The sequence below is a fragment of the Hakea prostrata genome, chromosome 1 (assembly GCF_041222555.1).
Source record: "Hakea prostrata isolate BN-2017 chromosome 1, UWA_Hpros_2, whole genome shotgun sequence".
Taxonomy (NCBI): Eukaryota; Viridiplantae; Streptophyta; class Magnoliopsida; order Proteales; family Proteaceae; genus Hakea; species Hakea prostrata.
The window spans coordinates 74828779-74846356 of NC_142600.1; the positions used below are offsets into that span (position 1 = coordinate 74828779).

Sequence of the window (17578 nt, forward strand, 5' to 3'; positions counted from 1 at the left end):
ATTCGTTTTTCTCTGGGTTTAGCAATTTCAGATTTAGATCATTCTAGATCTAGATCTGGTTGTTAGGGTTGGTTGAGATTTGAATCGTTTGTTCAATTTGCAAGTAAGTAATATTCTTTATTAATCTTCTATCCTCCCTCCATTCCCGCTTCTATCTACCCCTCCGTATTCTTAATTTAGGATTTACTTTCAGTATTTATTTATTGTTCTCACTTCCCCTGGATCCTTGATCAGAGATGCCTACAGTTGTGCCTCTCTTTGGTTAATGTTTTCATTTTACTTTCTGCAATTTACTTTCAGCATTTATTTATTGTTCTTCCTTCCCCTGGATCCTTGATCAGAGATGCCTACAGTCGTGGTCTCTTTGGTTAAAGTTTCTATTTTACTTTCTGCAATTTACTTTCAGCATTTATTTATTGTTCTCCCTTCCCCTAGATCCTTGATCAGAGATGTTTACAGTCGTGCCTATCTTTGGTTAAGGCTTCCTTTTCCTTTTATTGCTTTGTTATTTACTTTCTGACCTGTTTTCTTCTTCTTTAATATCCATTCCCCCGATCGGTGGACTGTAAGCTACGGCAAAGGGTCCATGGTCAAAGTCATTATTATTATACTCCCCTTCCCTAGATCCAGAGCTGACACTCGGATCACTTCCCTTTTCTTTTTATTTTTATTGTTCGCATTTTTTTCTTGTCTTTTATTGATGCAATGATTGTGTTTGCTTTATTTTTTGTTTTAATTCGATTGCATTAGATGCATGGATTAGGATCGTTTAATTTAGTTAATTAGTTTAACAAAAATTGAATCATTCCACTCTCGCATTACTATTAAGAAGTTGAATTCTAAGTAGCATATCTCCTTGAGATCGACCCGTTAGCTACACGATACCGTGCTCTTGCGGTTACTTTTAAATTTCACAAACAGGGTGCAAAGGATCGAGCAAAAAGGAGATGGAGGATCCATCAGTGATATGGAGAGTGATGGCCGAAGAGGCAAAGGGGGCCTTTGATTGAGGAGATTCCAACAACTAGGTGTGGTTGGGGGACAAGGGTGGTCCAAAAGCATTCTTGTCTAAGGAGGGAGAGTAAACCCACTTCACCCATGTGGAGTCTTCCTTGGTGATAATTTTCCAAATGAGTTTGAGGAGGCTTTAAATGTTCTGACCACTGATTCTATGGATGTCTAGGCCTCCTTCAGATTTGGGTTTGCAAACCTTTGTCCATTTAATAAGATGGAGGACATGAGCGGTTTTTTTTGCCTTTTTAAAGGACACTATAGAAAGGGCTTCGATGGTGGAGACTATGGTTTTTAGGCTTTGATGCCTATGAAGCTCCGTCTGAGGTGTTTTGGCAGAGACCTTCGAAAGGTTGGTACAAATAAAATATTGATGCATGGAAGCTCATTAGGGAACCCAAGGTTGGCCGGTGTAGGAGAAGGATTTAACATTCTATTTTTTATTTTTAGGAAATTGTTTGGTTTGATTTTTATACCTAATCTATTTAAGGACTAAAAGTGGAAAATTAGCCTAAAAAAAAAAAAAAAAGAGAAAAAAAGAAAAAAAGAAAAAAGGGGGAAAATTGAATCATACAATAAGAATAAATTCAAAATGACCAATTCACTCTGTAACCACCTGTGTTCTTGTATCCCGCTGTTTCATTTTCTTCTTGGTTCGGTGTTTTTCTGATTCCAGGGTTTTAGTGTTCTTGAACTAAGAGATTACTCTAACCTCCTTCGTGTATCTGGAACGAGAAAAAATGGAGTTTGTGAAGGATGAATTACTGTTTATACAACGTCTGAAGGTCGCTGGAGACAAACTTGTTCATCCTCTTTCTAACGTGGATGAAATCGTCGGTCTACTTGATGTGGTCGGGTGTTGTCTGATATGGATGACTCCAGAGCTCTTAAAATCATACGAAAATGTAGTTGGCCCCGTTACGAAGGCGCTGTTTGCTGAAGATCTTACTAGGAATTCAGACATCGAGGTCAAAGTTTCTCTTGCATCTTGCATTATTGAGCTCATCAGGATATCAGTACCACCAATTCATTATGATGATGAACAGATGAAAAGGTCATTTAGGTTGATAGTTGATGCATTGTATGGATTATCTGACACATCTAGTCCTTCTTATTCTAAGAGAGTCTCGATTCTTGAATCTTTAGCAAAGAGTACATCATACGTTGTTTTGCTGGATTATAGATATCATAGTATGATTCTTGAGTTGTTCGAGAATTTCTTTAAATCCATTGGGAATTATCACCCAGAAGATGTATTTTCTCCAATGGAGAAAATAATGACTACCCTGTATCAGATAAATTTCGGTAGTAACCTATCTGCAAGTCTTTTTGGCCGACTACTTGATACGGCTGAAATGAATGTTCAACCATTCAGCAAAAAATTTGCGAGACGTGTACTTAGAAGCTGTTCGGTCATTAAATGCCAACTTTCGGAGAAGGCTGGAGCATATAGAATACCCCAGGTGGCCCATAATAACACACTGACACTGCATGATACTCAAGCTGGAAATAGTGATTCTTTAAAGAAGCCCCAGTGCACCGATCGTAATACTGATGAAGCTAAAACTACTGATACAAGGAAGAAGACCGAACCTCATAATATAGAATCCAAGATGAAGATCAAACCTGAAACAGAATCAGGTAAGAAAACAAGGGGTAGGTGACTTATTTCTTTGATGGTTTCTACAGAAAGTTCTATTGGACATATTATTCTATTATGTATAGAGATCTTTCATTGTACTTCTTCTTGACTGTTGAAATTCTTTCACTAATCTTTTATTGCTGTAAATATTTAATTGCCTTGGACTAGGATACTTGATGTAGATCATAAGCCCACATATACCTGTAGAAACAATTCACAAAATCAGCCTAGCAAGGTTGTGAGATGTGACTGCTAAGAGGGGCTGCATAGTCCAATGATGTTTGAAATTTCTGTTGTTTCAAGGGAGCATCACATAAGCTGGCCTTGCTGAATAGAAGCATTTTAATGAAGAAGAAAAAGGACTAAACTAACAATGTCATGACTAACATATGCCTTATTTGGGAACACTTTCTAAATCTTGTTGGCTCAGCAAGTAGACAAAGATTCTATATTGATGTTGCTACTGTTTAGTTTCTATTTTCAGTTTTAGAAAGTATACTTTAATTGGATTAGGTAACTACCACTTGCAGTTTTGTTGAGGTAATACTGCATTGGAAATTGCCTCCCCCCCTCTTGGACTCTGCTTGTCTGAAAGCCCTTCGCACTGGGGTCACCTGTTTTTAGGTAGCTCTTACTTTCAGTTTGTTACTATTTTAGAACTTCTATTTTAGCAGGTTTGCTTTTATTTAGTAATTAGTATTTTCTCAAATTTTTATCTTGGAAAGCTTTAGCCAAGCTGTAGATAGGATGTTTTCTTTATAAGAAAAATTAAAATTGAAGAAATTGGTTGTGTTCTAGAACCTTATTTTTGGAGTAAAATCCTTGTTTAACGTCTGAGATTGTTGTAATCTCTTGAGTTTCTCTGTTTTTTCATTCACATCTATCAACTTTGTCCCCCCCCCTTACCATATCTGGAAACTGAGTTTACAGGTTTCCAAATAAATTTGATTGGCTTACATTGAATTAGCAGTTCAATTAGAATCATTTTAGGTGATCTGCAAATCCTCACTCATTTCGTGCAGTTGTTCAGAATGCAACAAACGTTAGGCTGTAAGTGCCAAATAGAAAAGATTAAATAATTTGAACTTTCCAGGCAACCCAAGTGGAGGTCAATATGTTTGTGCAACAAATGCAAACAAAGCTCCCCTATCAATGAATCATATCACTTACAAGTGTGTGTGTGTGTGTGTATAAATATATCATTCCTATCTTTGTCAAATATCTGTGTCAATCCGAAAGCCAAATATTATTTAATTTCTACTATTTTGCTTCAATCTTCATGTCTGTAGTGAATCAGGAAATTCTTTAGGATGATATCATTATTGTCTAATCATTTGATATTTCTCCACAACAGAAGTCCTGGAGCCAGTGCCACGAAAAAGGACCAGACAGTGGAACTGATCATAAACAGAAACAGGTCAGGCTTATTTCTTTGATTATCTCCACAGAAAGTTCAATTGGAATAAATCAGCCTAGTTTAATGTTGTTTGAAGTTCTGTTGGTTCAATTGAGTATCATATAAGGTGGCCCTGCTCTGAATAGAGGCATTAAGGGACTAAAAAGAGAGACAAAACTATGTCACAACCAACATATGCCTTATTTGGGAACACTTTCTAAATCTTGCTGGCTCATCAAGTAGACAAAGATTCTATCTTGACTCTGCTACTGTTTAGTTTCCATTTCAGTTTTAGAATGTGTATTTTTAATTCAATTAGGTGGCTCCTACTTTCAGTTTTGTTGAGGTAATACTGCATGGGAAAATTGCCCCATCAGACTCTGCTTGTGTGCAAGCCTTTCAATTTTTGGGTAGCTCTTGCTTTCAGTTTGTTACTATTTTTAGAACTTCTATTTTAGTTGGTTAGGTTTTATTTAGTAATTTCTATTTAAGTGTTATTTTAGTTTTCATTTTTCTGTTTGACAACTGGCAATGATGCCCTTAATCTTCTTTACTGATTTACTTCAAAATCCCAACTCTGATGGTTTGACAATCTAAGGTAGCAAAGCATTGATCAACTATGATAATTTTATTTAATATGCTCAAGTTTTACCTATCAACTGATTGAACTGACCTGATGTTGGGAATAAAGATAATTGACTTAAAAATCAGGTTTAAAAATTTGAACTTTGTTTTTAGCATTTTGAAATTCTGTTGTGCTGGTTACTAATGCTACTTCTATTAACAGGGCTGATAAAAATCTGTATGCTGTTGAATCATGGGAGAATAGCAAGAAAGCAGCTTTGGAAGCTAAGGTGAAAAAGTTTGAGGTAAACAAGTTTCCTTTTCTTGAGTTTTGTGCAATGAATGAAACGACCCCCTTATGCCTGCCATGCTTGTGCAAACATGTTATGAAACTTATATGCTATCCATGGTCTCCACCTAGACACTGGTTTGAGTCTGTAACAGTGCTTCAGCAAAAGCATTGGTGAGGCTGAGTACATTATGACCATTCCCTGACCCCACAGTGGTGGGAACCTATTGCACTGGGAACACATTTTGCCTTGTTAAGTCCCAAAGCCTACCCAGCCTATGTGCGCCCTTACATGGCATCATCAGTCAGCATATCATATATTATTTAACACAAGTGCCTTCTTTCTTGAGAATCAGTTGGAAAAGCCAATCAAAATTAAAGTAAATTAGGTCATTTGATTGAAGTTGTTTCCTATGTTTCCCAAGTCTTTTACCCTTTAAAGCCGTTCATTTGTATAGCAACACTTGTACCCATAAATGTGTAACATGTAGAGGATACACCGACAGTGTAGATAGGGATATATTTGTAATTGTATTTCCTATAAATACCTTGTATCTCTTTACCTCAATACATATGAAATACAATCTCTTACATGGTATCAGTTTCGGTTTAGGGCTCACGCCCATTCGGTTCTGGAAGTTTCGGCTCTTCTCTTTGGTTATGGTTTAGAAAATCAGAATTCTGTTTCTAGTTCTTTCTTGTTCTTTCTCGTGTGTTCTTGCATTCTCATTTTTCACCTAAATCAAGGATTGTATGTCAGTTGTGTGGTGTTGATGGTCATGTGTAGATGTAATGCACATAACATATTCTATGTCTGACTTGGTAAAGCAATAAGCTTACCATGTTTTCTCATGCTTTTCCTGAAGAAGTTTAAACAAAACTAGAAAAGTAGATATTCCAAAGATTTGTAGAATGCCACAGGTCAGTTGAGAAGTTGATTATCTATTTGACCTATAGGTTTTCCTACGACTAATTGTACAATGCTTTCTTTAATGGTCCTCTAAATTTCAGAAACTGCTTTTTTTCTTTCAATCATACCCAAGAACTTTTCTCAAAAATTTTCCAATAAATACATACACAAGTTGTAGTATTAAAGGTATTATGAATCATTTTGATTGAGTTCATATTGCAATACAGGATCGAATGGGAAGAAAGAAGGCAGTGTACGTGTAGGAAATGAAAAACGAGGTGGAGACTGCTGGAGAGTATGAGTATTTGAGTTTGAAAAGAGGGCAATGAGAATCATTATACTAATTTTTGTGCCTGTGGCATGTGGTGGATATCTACTGTTCTTCGTATTTTTTTTAATGATGTTGTGGAAAGTTACAATGGGTTTCTATTGTAATCTGTAAGAAGGAAAAGATAATGGTGATTGGATTTGTGAAAAGATAGTTTGAAATGGGGTTTCTTTTCATTCATTGCATATTCCAAAAAAACTTGGTACCAAATACTTTTATCATGTTGAATGTTGGAATTTTTGTACCAAGTTTTGACTTCTCTTCATCAACCTTTTATTATTTGTGGTGATCTGAATATAGAAGGCATGTTTAGACCAACTCCAACCCTCAATGATCTTAGGACTATCTTGGATAAATTCTCTTTCTAAAATACATTGTGATGGCCAATCGCCATCAAAGTCAATGGAAAAAGCACTTTGCCAACTGAAGAAGGCACTGGTGGCTGATGATCTTATGAGTCACTCGGATATTCATGTCAAAGTTGCAGTTGCATCTTGCATTAGTGAGGTCACAAGCATATCAGCACCAGTTTCTCCCTATGATGATGAACAAATGAAGAAGATATTTCGGTTGATTGTTGATGCATTTCAGGGATTATCTGATACGTCTAGTCTTTTATATTCTAAGAGAGTCTCGATTCTTGTTTCCATGGCAACGGTTCGATCGTGTGTTATAATGCTGGATCTTCATTGTGATGCGATGATTCTTGAGATGTTCCAACATTTCTTGAAATCCATAAGGGATTATCACCCGGAACATGTCTTCTCTGCCATGGAGACAATTATGACCCTTGTGATAACGGAAAGTGATGATGTATCTGTTGAGCTTATTTCCCTCCTCTTAGATAGTATGAGGAAGAAAGATGAGTATATTCTGCCAATTAGGCAAAAACTTGCCAATAAAGTAATTAGAAACTTTCTTGATAGTGTTACACCGGATAAGACTCACCATACGACAGTTGTTGCTGCTGAATGCAATCGAGCCATTGCAAATGCGTCAGATGAACATCCCATAAATGAGAGCAAATCGTTGGAGAAGGCTGGTGCAGATAGAATACCCCAGGAGGCCAATAAAGTCTCAATGGAACTGCCTGGTTCTTGGTTGGTGGATCTTGCCCTGGGTAGGTGTGATGACCAATGGTGATACACAAACTGGAAATGGTGATTCTTTAACATATCCTAGCTTCCTCCAAAAGAAGCCCAAATGCAGCTATCATAATACTGATGAAGCCAAAACTAGGGATACAGCAGAGAAGATCGAACCTGATAATTTGGAATCCAAGATGGTGGTCAAACCAGAAACAGAACCAGGTAAGAAAACAAGGGGTAGGTGACTTATTTCTTTGATGGTTTCTACAGAAAGTTCTATTGGACATATTATTCTATTATGTATAGAGATCTTTCATTGTACTTCTTCTTGACTGTTGAAATTCTTTCACTAATTTTTTATTGCTGTAAATATTTAATTGCCTTGGACTAGGATACTTGATTTAGATCATAAGCCCACATATACCTGTAGAAACAATTCACAAAATCAGCCTAACAAGGTTGTGAGATGTGACTGCTATGAGGGGCTGCATAGTCCAATGATGTTTGAAATTTCTGTTGTTTCAAGGGAGCATCACATAAGCTGGCCTTGCTGAATAGAAGCATTTTAATGAAGAAGAAAAAGGACTAAACTAACAATGTCATGACTAACATATGCCTTATTTGGGAACACTTTCTAAATCTTGTTGGCTCAGCAAGTAGACAAAGATTCTATATTGATGTTGCTACTGTTTAGTTTCTATTTTCAGTTTTAGAAAGTATACTTTAATTGGATTAGGTAACTACCACTTGCAGTTTTGTTGAGGTAATACTGCATTGGAAATTGCCTCCCCCCCCTCTTGGACTCTGCTTGTGTGAAAGCCTTTCGCACTGGGGTCACCTGTTTTTAGGTAGCTCTTACTTTCAGTTTGTTACTATTTTAGAACTTCTATTTTAGCAGGTTTGCTTTTATTTAGTAATTAGTATTTTCTCAAATTTTTATCTTGGAAAGCTTTAGCCAAGCTGTAGATAGGATGTTTTCTTTATAATAAAAATTAAAATTGAAGAAATTGGTTGTGTTCTAGAACCTCATTTTTGGAGTAAAATCCATGTTTAACGTCTGAGATTGTTGTAGGAGTGATAGCTAAGACTGAGATATCCCATCTGAGATAGCTGTAGGAGTAATAGTTCATCACTGCAGCCATGACCATTGAGTTTCTTTCTACTACTCATGTCCTTGCTATGACCACCACATCCAATATTCTGGCAATTGCAATCTCTTGACTTTCTCTGTTTTTTCATTCACATATATCAACTTTGTCCCCCTTTTACCATATCTGGAAACTGAGTTTACAGGTTTCCAAATAAATTTGATTGGCTTACATTGATTCAACAGTTCAATTAGAATCATTTTAGGTGATCTGCGAATCCTCACTGATTTCGTGCAATTGTTCATAATGCAACAAACGTTAGGCTGTAAGTGCTAAATAGAAAAGATAAAATAATTAGAACTTTCCAGGCACTTTTACGTAACAATTGAACCATCCACATTCCCTCCCTCCCGAAAACATAGGCAACCCAAGCGGAGGTCAATATGTTTGTGCAACAAATGCAAACAAAGTTCCCCTATCAATGAATCATATCACTTACAAGTGTGTGTGTGTGTATATATATATATATATATATATATATATATATATATATATATATATATATATATATATATATATGTATGTATATTCCTTTCTTTGTCAAATATCTGTGTCAATCTAAAGGCTCAAGATTATTTAATTTCTACTAGTTTGCTTCAATCTTCATGTTCTCTAATGAATCAGGAAATTCTTTAGGATGATATCATTATTGTCTAATCATTTGATATTTCTCCACAACAGAAGTCCAGAATCCACTGGAGGGAAGTTTTGGCAGCTCCGATAACAGAGGTACTTATTGAATTAGAACTACTACCTGCTATGAGTGGATACACAATCACGATCACAAACCAACTTGTTGTTCCTTTTACAGTGTTCATTAGATTCTTCATTTGGATGGGCTGTAGCTGAGGAAATTTTTTTTTTATTGAAGCATGGAAACGAAAGGAAAAGACAAGCGGAGCATACAGGTAAGACAATTTGAGCCTCCCCTCTGGAAGTTCTTCATCTGAGTTAGCACATCTCTTCGATGAGGTTGCATTCACTTCTAATACTGAGTTTTGCCTAGTGTTACGATTGCTGATTCTGTCATGGGAATTTTATTAAGTAAAAAGTTCTTACAATGGAGCCGAGATAACAGCAAAACTATATTAAATCCTCATGCTTTATGTATAGACATTTTCAACTACATTGCAATGCCCTGGCCCGTTTATTTTGAAAAACTTAAATGTTTTAGACCTCAAATTTTACATAGTCTTCATTTCTCTGTTTGAAAACTGTCAATGATGCCCTTAATCTTCTTTACTGATTTACTTCAAAATCCCAACTCTGATGGTTTGACCATCTAAGGTAGCACAGCATTGATCAACTATGATAAGTTTATTTAATATGCTGTAAGTTTTAACTATTAACTGATTTAACTGAGCTGATGTTGGGAACAAAGATATTTGTTATAGAAGTCAGGATTGAAAATTTGTACTTTTCTAAAATGGTATTTCTGCTTTTTTTTTATCATTTTGAACTCTGCTGAGCTTGCTTATTAATCTTCTTTTATTAACAGGGATGATAAAATCCTGCAAGCCATTGAATCATGGGAGAATAGCAAGAAAGCAGCTTTGGAAGCTGAGCTGAAAAACATTGAGGTAAACAAGTTTCCATGTCTTGAGTTTTATGCAATGAATGAGAAGACACCCTTATGCCTGCCGTGCTTGTGCAAAGATGGTATGAAACGTTTCTGCTATCAATGGTCTCCACCTAGACACTGGGTTTGAGTCTGAAACAGTCCTTCAGCGAAAGCATCGGTAAGGCTGAGTACCTTAAGACCCTTCCCTCTCTCAACAGTGGTGGGAAACCTGTGCACTAGGTACACCATTTTGATCACGGCTAGAATTTGAATTTGAATTTGTTCGACAAGTAAGCATGAGTCTATCCCAATCCTTTGAGCTACTCCTGGGCACAGTTTTGAATTCTTTTCTCTTTTAATCCTTCGGGAGCTAGTTGAATCTGATTGGGCTTAAGTTTGCCTTGTCGAATCCCAAGCCTACCCAGCCTATGTGCTCCTTTACAGCATAATCATTCAGCATATCAGACACTACTTTTGTCATTGAATAATTATTTGAAAATTGAACTGAAAATATTTATTGTGAAGATTCAGTCAGTGAGTCATCCTTGATTCATACTGCATTTTGGGAGTTAAATATTTCTGAGTATTTAACTTTAACCACAAGCTGATGGTTCAGGTTTTCCTACAATTAATTGTTCAATGCTTTCTTTAATGGTCCTCAAATTTCAGAAACTGCTTTTTCTCTTTGAAGCATACCAAGAATTTTTCTCAAAATTTCGAATAATAAATACAGAACTTGTAGTATTAAATGTGTTATGAATCACTTTGATCGAGTTCATATTGGCTTGACAAAGACTTTGGGGCATACAGGAACGACTAGGAATGGAGATGGATCTACTCCACAGGGATGCAGAAGCAACGAGGGCAATGGTTGTAGAAAAGTGTGAAGAACACATTTTCAAAGCAACGATACCAATTTATTTGCTGCTTGGAATTGGTGCAGGTGTACTGATTGTTATTTGGATGATTCTGCCTATTCAGACCTAATTAGAACCAATCGTGTTTTTCTCCACATTTGCTATCTTTTACATTTCAACTTAAACATTAGGTGATTTTCAGTTTAGAAATTGTTTGATTTGATTTTGGTACCTCATTCCATAATAAGTAATTTTTGGTACCTCATTCCTAATTATATGTGCTCCTCTTTCATTATATGTGGTCCTCTCCTACGAATCGTAAGCTACAAAGAAAAGGTCTTCATTGAATTTGTTGAAATCCCCACATAGGAAGTGGTAAACTTAATAAGTGAACATATTCTGTTTGAATACGTCTATGATTATGAAGGATGGAAGGGGTTCAATCCTTCTCAGTTTTTGGTGGAAGAAAACATTCAATTCTCACCACCACGCTTGTAAGGTAAAAAACTGTTTGAGAGGGTAAATCCGAATGACATTTAATTTGAATAGAACTAAAACATATTAAGGAATGAAAGGACTCAAACAATGGTTATATTCAGGATGTTTTTTTTGAATGAATGAAGAAAGAATGTACAAGGGGAAGTAAGGAGGAGGGGATCAGCCCTTAATTAAGGTGCTAAAAAAAGAAAGCCCTTAGGATGTCACCAGACACCAGCAGGGGATGGGGAAGCAAGTGGAACTTAGAAGAGATATCAAAGCCAATGGCATTCGAAGTAGTGTTTGAAGATCTGGAGTGGAAGCTCATCTTCTAGGGTAGACAACATTAGGGGTAGTGCCAGGATTCAACATGGGGGGGGGGGTCAAATAATGAGAGTCCGAATAATCTTGTCATCGGGTATCACTCATGTTTTTTCACCACAAATATTGTGTGGGGCCCATATGAGACTTGCCTTTAAATTATTGGCCCATAAATATTAAAAATATAAGCAAATTGTCGAGAATGATAATTTTACCCTTATAAAATATAAGTAAATTAAAGCATGGGAATTGCTAACATAAAAACAAATATGTATAAATAAAAAAATAAAAAAATAAAAGGCTAATTGCAAATCAAATCAAATAAATCATGGTAGTTTTAGTGGTTTTTTTTTTTTTGGGTACAGAAAGGGGGCCAGATGGCCCAAAAGGCACAAAAGGAAAATGAGTAGACTATGAGACACCTTCTTGGAGGTCCTCCTTAAAATTTCTCCCAAATCTGGAGGGGCTTCAGTAATGATTATCAACCCATTTTCTGCATTAATCGGTATCTTTGTGAGCCAATCTACTGCCCTGTTGAAATTTCTTCCAACATGTCCAAAACGGACGTGTCCACGTGATACAAACAAATAGAGTATCTCGTTAACTAGACTTCCAAAATTACCCAGGGTCTAAACATTAGGTTCAAACATAGATCGCCTTCTTAGAATTAGATTCTAACTACAAGAGTCATGCTCCCAAATTCAAAGCAAATCTAACCCCTTCCCGAATAGCTAACAATTCTACTTCTGTCACTTGGCATATTTGAATCCGTTGGGCAAAGCCCCCTTGAAAATTACCGTTGTGATTCCAAACAATACCTACTAGTTGAGCATACTTCCCCTTTATATTGATTGTTGCATTTGTATTACATTTAAACCATCCTTTGCTTGGGCATCTCCAACATCTGTCATTGGAATCCTTCCTTAAGTGTTGTGTCGGCTTTAGACAAGAATGCCAAGCTTCCTTAACTCTGTTGTAGTATGCTTCAATGATTTGTGCAGCGTTTCTTGGCCTTGAAAAATCTTCCTCATGCGAATCTTCATTTCTCTAGAGCCACATGAAATATAAGGCTCCTACAAATCTTCCTTAGCTCTCTACTGCATTCATACATAGGCTGCAACGGTCATTGTCTTGAATCCTCAAGTACGTCTTCCTTTCCTTAGTTTAAAGCTAGTCTTTGGAAACTAACCAAAGGAATGTACAAAATTTGTTGGGTAGTTTCAATTTCCATAATTGTTCCCAGTATTTCTAAAAAAAAAACCCTGTATGAGAAATGGTTCCTTCAGCTACAATGATACCATAAGCAGATTGAACCGAAAATATACCTTCCGAGGAAGGAATCCACAGCGGAATATCTCTACTCTGTTCCAAATTTGGAACCTTTTGAAATCTGATTGAGTTGTAGATATTTTATGGTAGCAAGCTCACAAAACGTGATTCCCTCCATGTCCCTTCATCTATGATGAACTGATTTATTGTGTCTCCTACAATGGTTGTTGGGATTGGATCAATGGCTGTTGAGATTGGATCTTTTGCCATTGCTTCCAAAGGTCCCTGGTTTCAAGCCATTGGTCCCTTCAAAAGAGAGCTTTGCTAATATCACCAATGATAAACCTATATGCTTTCTCATCTTAGTTTCAGTATTACATATAGCTTTCCATGAAGGAGGGTCAGACACCAAAATTGTAAAGGGTGTTCTCCTTCTATGTGGCCCATATTTTTCCTTCAAGATGTTGCTCAAACAATATTTTGTTGTGGAACTCCCCAAACTAGCTTCATAATAAATGCTTCATTAATTCATCCAAATTAACTTCTTAAAGCCAAATCCACTTTCTACCTTTGGTCTGCATAATCTCCCAGTTCCCCAAGTGAGCCCTCTTCCATTGAGAAGTATCTCCCCAAATAAAAGCCTTCGTTGTTTTTTCTACTTCTTGCAAAATCCCTTTAGGAATATGCACAGATTGCATTGAGTAATAGGGAATGGTTGACACCACAGATTTGGCAAGAACAATTCTTCCTACCAATGAAAGCGAGTTTGCCTTCCAATTTGAGAGTCACTCTTTAACTTTTGTAGCCATGTAATTAAAACTACCATTCTTTCTTTTACTTTAGTTGGTAGGTACCCCTAGGTATTTACCAAAATCATCTGAAATGGTAAAACGATTGTCTTGGGCAATAGATTTTGTTGTTGAATTGCCAATATTTTTAGAGAACAAAATACGAGTTTTTTTTTCTATACTGTGCTTCCTAATGTCTAACAAAAACTATCTAGGCATGCCTTCACAATAGTCATTTGTTCAATTGAAGCTTTTGTAAATAAAACCAGGTCATTGGAAAAGTCATTTTGAACTTGGGCGAAAATGTGTAATTTTTTCTGGTTTATCCACTTTGGGAATCAAGACCAGAAATTTTTCATTTAATTTGTCTTCTAATTGTCCTGCAAATGCTGATCAGGTTGTATTGCAAACGAATCTACCAATGATCTCCCATGTCTTTTGACAAAAGACAGTTTGAAATCCATCTAGACTAGGCACCTTCCAAGGCCCAATTTGATTGACAACCCTATAAACTTTTTCATAAGAGATATCTCGATCTAAGATAGAAAGCTAATCTTGATCAAGTAGGAGATAAGTATGATCAGTGAAAAGCATAGGGGGCTCTAAGTTTTCCACTGAGAACAACTTTTTAAAAAAATCTGCACATGGCATTTGAGTAGTTCTGAATCAAAGATCTACTCATTGTCCACCCTTTTAAGGCCTTCTATTTTATTCTTTCTTCTCCTGGATATTGTAGAAATGTGAAAGTATCTAGTGTTGCGGTAACCTTGCAACACCCCATTTTTTCTAGATTTTTGGGCCCATAGTATTTCCTCTCTCTAAAAACTGTTTCTAAGTTAGATCTGAGCTGCTACTCGAACTTAACCAAAAAAGGATTATAGGGTCCCTTAGTGAGCTTTCTGCGAATACCTCCCAATCGTGCATGCAATTTAGTACCTTCTAATTTTTCAAAAACTTTCTTATTCCAAGTAACTAAAGTTTGTTGTAACTTTTTTGTTGCGTCAGGAAGGGTGGCCGATTGGTCCCACCCCGTCTCACAACCTCAAAGAAATCACTATGGGTGAACCACATGCCTTCCATTCTGAAGGTATTCTTCTGAACGGTTTTTGCTTGGTGTCACTTCCACTAGAAAAAGGATGATGATCAGATTTAAATCTAGGTAAGGTCTTGACTAATGCCTCTGGGTAGAGAATGCGCCAATCACCAGTGCAAAGAGCACGCTCAAGTCTTCTGTAGACACAACAATGACAATTCCATTTGGGCCCTCTCTTAGTAAACTTGGGCCCTACATATCACATGTCCAACAGATTACTCATATTTATATTTTCTCTGAATTTTTTACTTATTCTATTAGAGATTTGGGCTCCCTCCCCTTGTTTCAGATCCATCAAGAATATCATTTAGGTCCCCCACTACACAATATGGATGCGGATAATGATTCAATACCTTCGCTAGATCTTCCCAAGCTTTCTAGCAATTAGCCTCAATGGGACTAGCATACATCCCCACTAGTCCCCAATACTTGTCTAATGAATTATCCTTATTTCTAGAAATAAAAATTGTTGGTGAGTGTGAAGAAGTGATACCTAATAATTATCACAAAGGATAATAAACCAAAAACCTCCAGTAAGACCCAGTGCATCACTCTTGAAGCTTTGTATGCCTCTAATTTTAGAAATAACCCGATCTGCCCTTATGCCATTGATCCGAGGCTCCATAATTATAAGACACTCTGGACTATACTCTTTCTCATTGTGATTTAGGGCAGTAGCAAACAACTTATTGCCAACCGCCCTGGAATTCCATGAAAGAATATTCATAAAGAACTTAGATAGAGTTGAGATTTGTAATATCTAATAACATATCATTCTTGGAGAAATGAGACTGCTTCATGACTTGTTGTATTTCTTCAATCAACATATCGATGCCTGATTCTTCATTTGGAGGTTTCCCTAGTTTCGGTATTAAGGTGAGTTGGCTCGCTGGATCGGCTTGATCAATATCAATTGGGATGGCAATGTTGTTCACAATATTTGGAGTCATGTTCTCCTTCTCTCTTTGTGATATTTTGTGTTCATCTCGTTCAACAACTAGCATGTTTTTCATATTTTCAATCCTTGTTTTTGCACGTTGCACATCTTCTAAGAGCGTGTAGCTGATTCCTTGTTGCATTTATGAAATTCACACATTGGGCCCTACCACTTCCCTTAAAACATTTACTACATTCAGAACTCCTCTCCATGTTGGACTCGTATTAGTGGTTTCCATATTTCGATCATTAATTTGGATTCTAGGTTGCCACGTGGCATGTACTACATGTGCCACCTCTAGCGTGTTAGCTTCCCCTGCTTCCTCTATTGCTAGTGCATCAAACCTAGAGCCGATGCCAACTCTACCACTGCTTCCAACCTATTCATGACCCTGACTATCCCTCTTTAATCCACCACCCATATCTCTGGCGTTATTGCTAGGGTTCCCGCGGATATCCTTCTTGTATTTTGGCTTTTGTACTTGTATGCAAGGTCCATAGGTATTGGTTGAAATCTTGTTTATAGCCGGAGAAATAGGTGCTACCAAATCATCTTGTATATTTGTCCATCAGAATTACTTTCTTCAGTATTTCCAAAGTCAATGGTGGTGGTAGTACACTATTCTTGATGATGTTTGAAACCACCACATCCATAGCATAACAGATTCAAAGATTCATAAAGGATATGATGTACGCGACCCTTGTGCCTGAATTTGGGTAGAACATGTTTTGTCAAATGTATTTCAATACATACCGAAGCAAACTTACCTCGAATTGTTTGCACCATTGTGGTATCGATTTTTATAACCTTACCCACACAACCACCTAAATTCATTAGAAACTTCTTATCAAAATATTCAATTGAGACGCCTGGGAAAGGAACCCATTCAACCAATTTCTTCACAATTTCCTCCTCTGGGTTAAAAATTGGGCTTCCATCTCCTCACAGAGAGGTAGTGATCTGCTATAATCCAAGGTCCTTCTGTAAAAGCTTGTTGAAAATCTTCCTTGATAGTTCCTTGATAGCAAATTTGGCAACATAAAAGTTAATCCCTATATCAATGAGATCCAAGTTTCCTGCTAGCCTCGACAGTTGCCTGGGAGTCTTCCGACAAGAATTTGAATCCCACTATTTTCCCTACAAGTTTTATTATCAAACGCCTCCTGCCAAGGTTTCCTTAGCCTTTCCTTTTTCTCCTTTGATAAAATTATGGTTGGACAAAAATGATTGTTTTCTCTCCCCCTATCTATGTCAGTTTCATCATTTGTCTCCCAATCAGAAAGATTACCCTCAAGAAGTGATTAGCATTCATCCCCTGAGAAACCACCAAACTCAAATTTGGGATTTGTTGATCTCCCATGACACCTCTAGAAACCATCTCTACATAAGATCGATTCGGTGATTCCAGCAGTGTGTTGTCTTGTATCCAAAAACTCGTTTTATCTTCTTACTACTCCGCTACAAATGATTAGTCTCTGTTGCAGAAGCTATACCTTCATTAGCGTCTCTAGTCTTCATTCTCTTAGTTCAACGCTCACTCACATCGGATTTTCTTTCAGAGCTCTGCTCTGCTTGTCCCATTTCAAAAAAAATCCGCTTTCCACTCTTTATCTCACTGATGTTACCTTGGTAGCATCAATTGCTCCTCAATAAATAATTTTTCTACCTAAAAAAAAGGACATACTTTAAACTTGCTTCTAAGAACCCATGAGAAATACCCGCACCCCAGCATACAATAAACCAAGTCTTATAGGTGAATTGTTGAGTATGATAATTTTATTCTTATAAAATATAGGTAAATTAAAGCATGGGAATTGTTAATGTACAAAAATATATCTTACAAAATCAACACTCCAAAAAAGAAAGAAAAAACATGATTCTAGCAGTAAAAGGCTAAAT

General features: G+C 36.7%; 1 protein-coding gene across 2 annotated transcripts; it reads left to right on the top strand.

Annotated features, from left to right (window-relative positions):
- The first annotated feature begins 1640 nt into the window (after positions 1 to 1640).
- Positions 1641 to 6337, top strand: LOC149030060 (sister chromatid cohesion protein PDS5 homolog C-like). Of its 2 annotated transcripts, none has more exons than XM_089152145.1 (4): positions 1641 to 2667; positions 4008 to 4070; positions 4837 to 4918; positions 6040 to 6337. In XM_089152145.1, the coding sequence occupies exons 1-2, from the start codon at positions 1752 to 1754 to the stop codon at positions 4052 to 4054; spliced, it is 963 nt and encodes a 320-aa protein (XP_089008271.1). In that variant the 5' UTR covers positions 1641 to 1751; the 3' UTR covers positions 4055 to 4070; positions 4837 to 4918; positions 6040 to 6337. The 2 variants fall into 2 exon arrangements, with proteins under 2 accessions (XP_089008271.1, XP_089008279.1); XM_089152153.1 differs by having other exon boundaries at positions 1641 to 2652.
- Positions 6338 to 17578: the final 11241 nt, after the last annotated feature.

What these genes read in the sequence shown, in the direction of transcription:
- LOC149030060 (XM_089152145.1), top strand. Translation starts at nt 1,752, where the DNA reads ATGGAGTTTGTGAAGGATGAATTACTGTTTATACAACGTCTGAAGGTC. An exon ending in ATCAGGTAAGAAAACAAGGG is followed by an intron (nt 2,668 to 4,007) that starts GTAGGTGACTTA and finishes TCTCCACAACAG; the next exon opens with AAGTCCTGGAGCCAGTGCCA.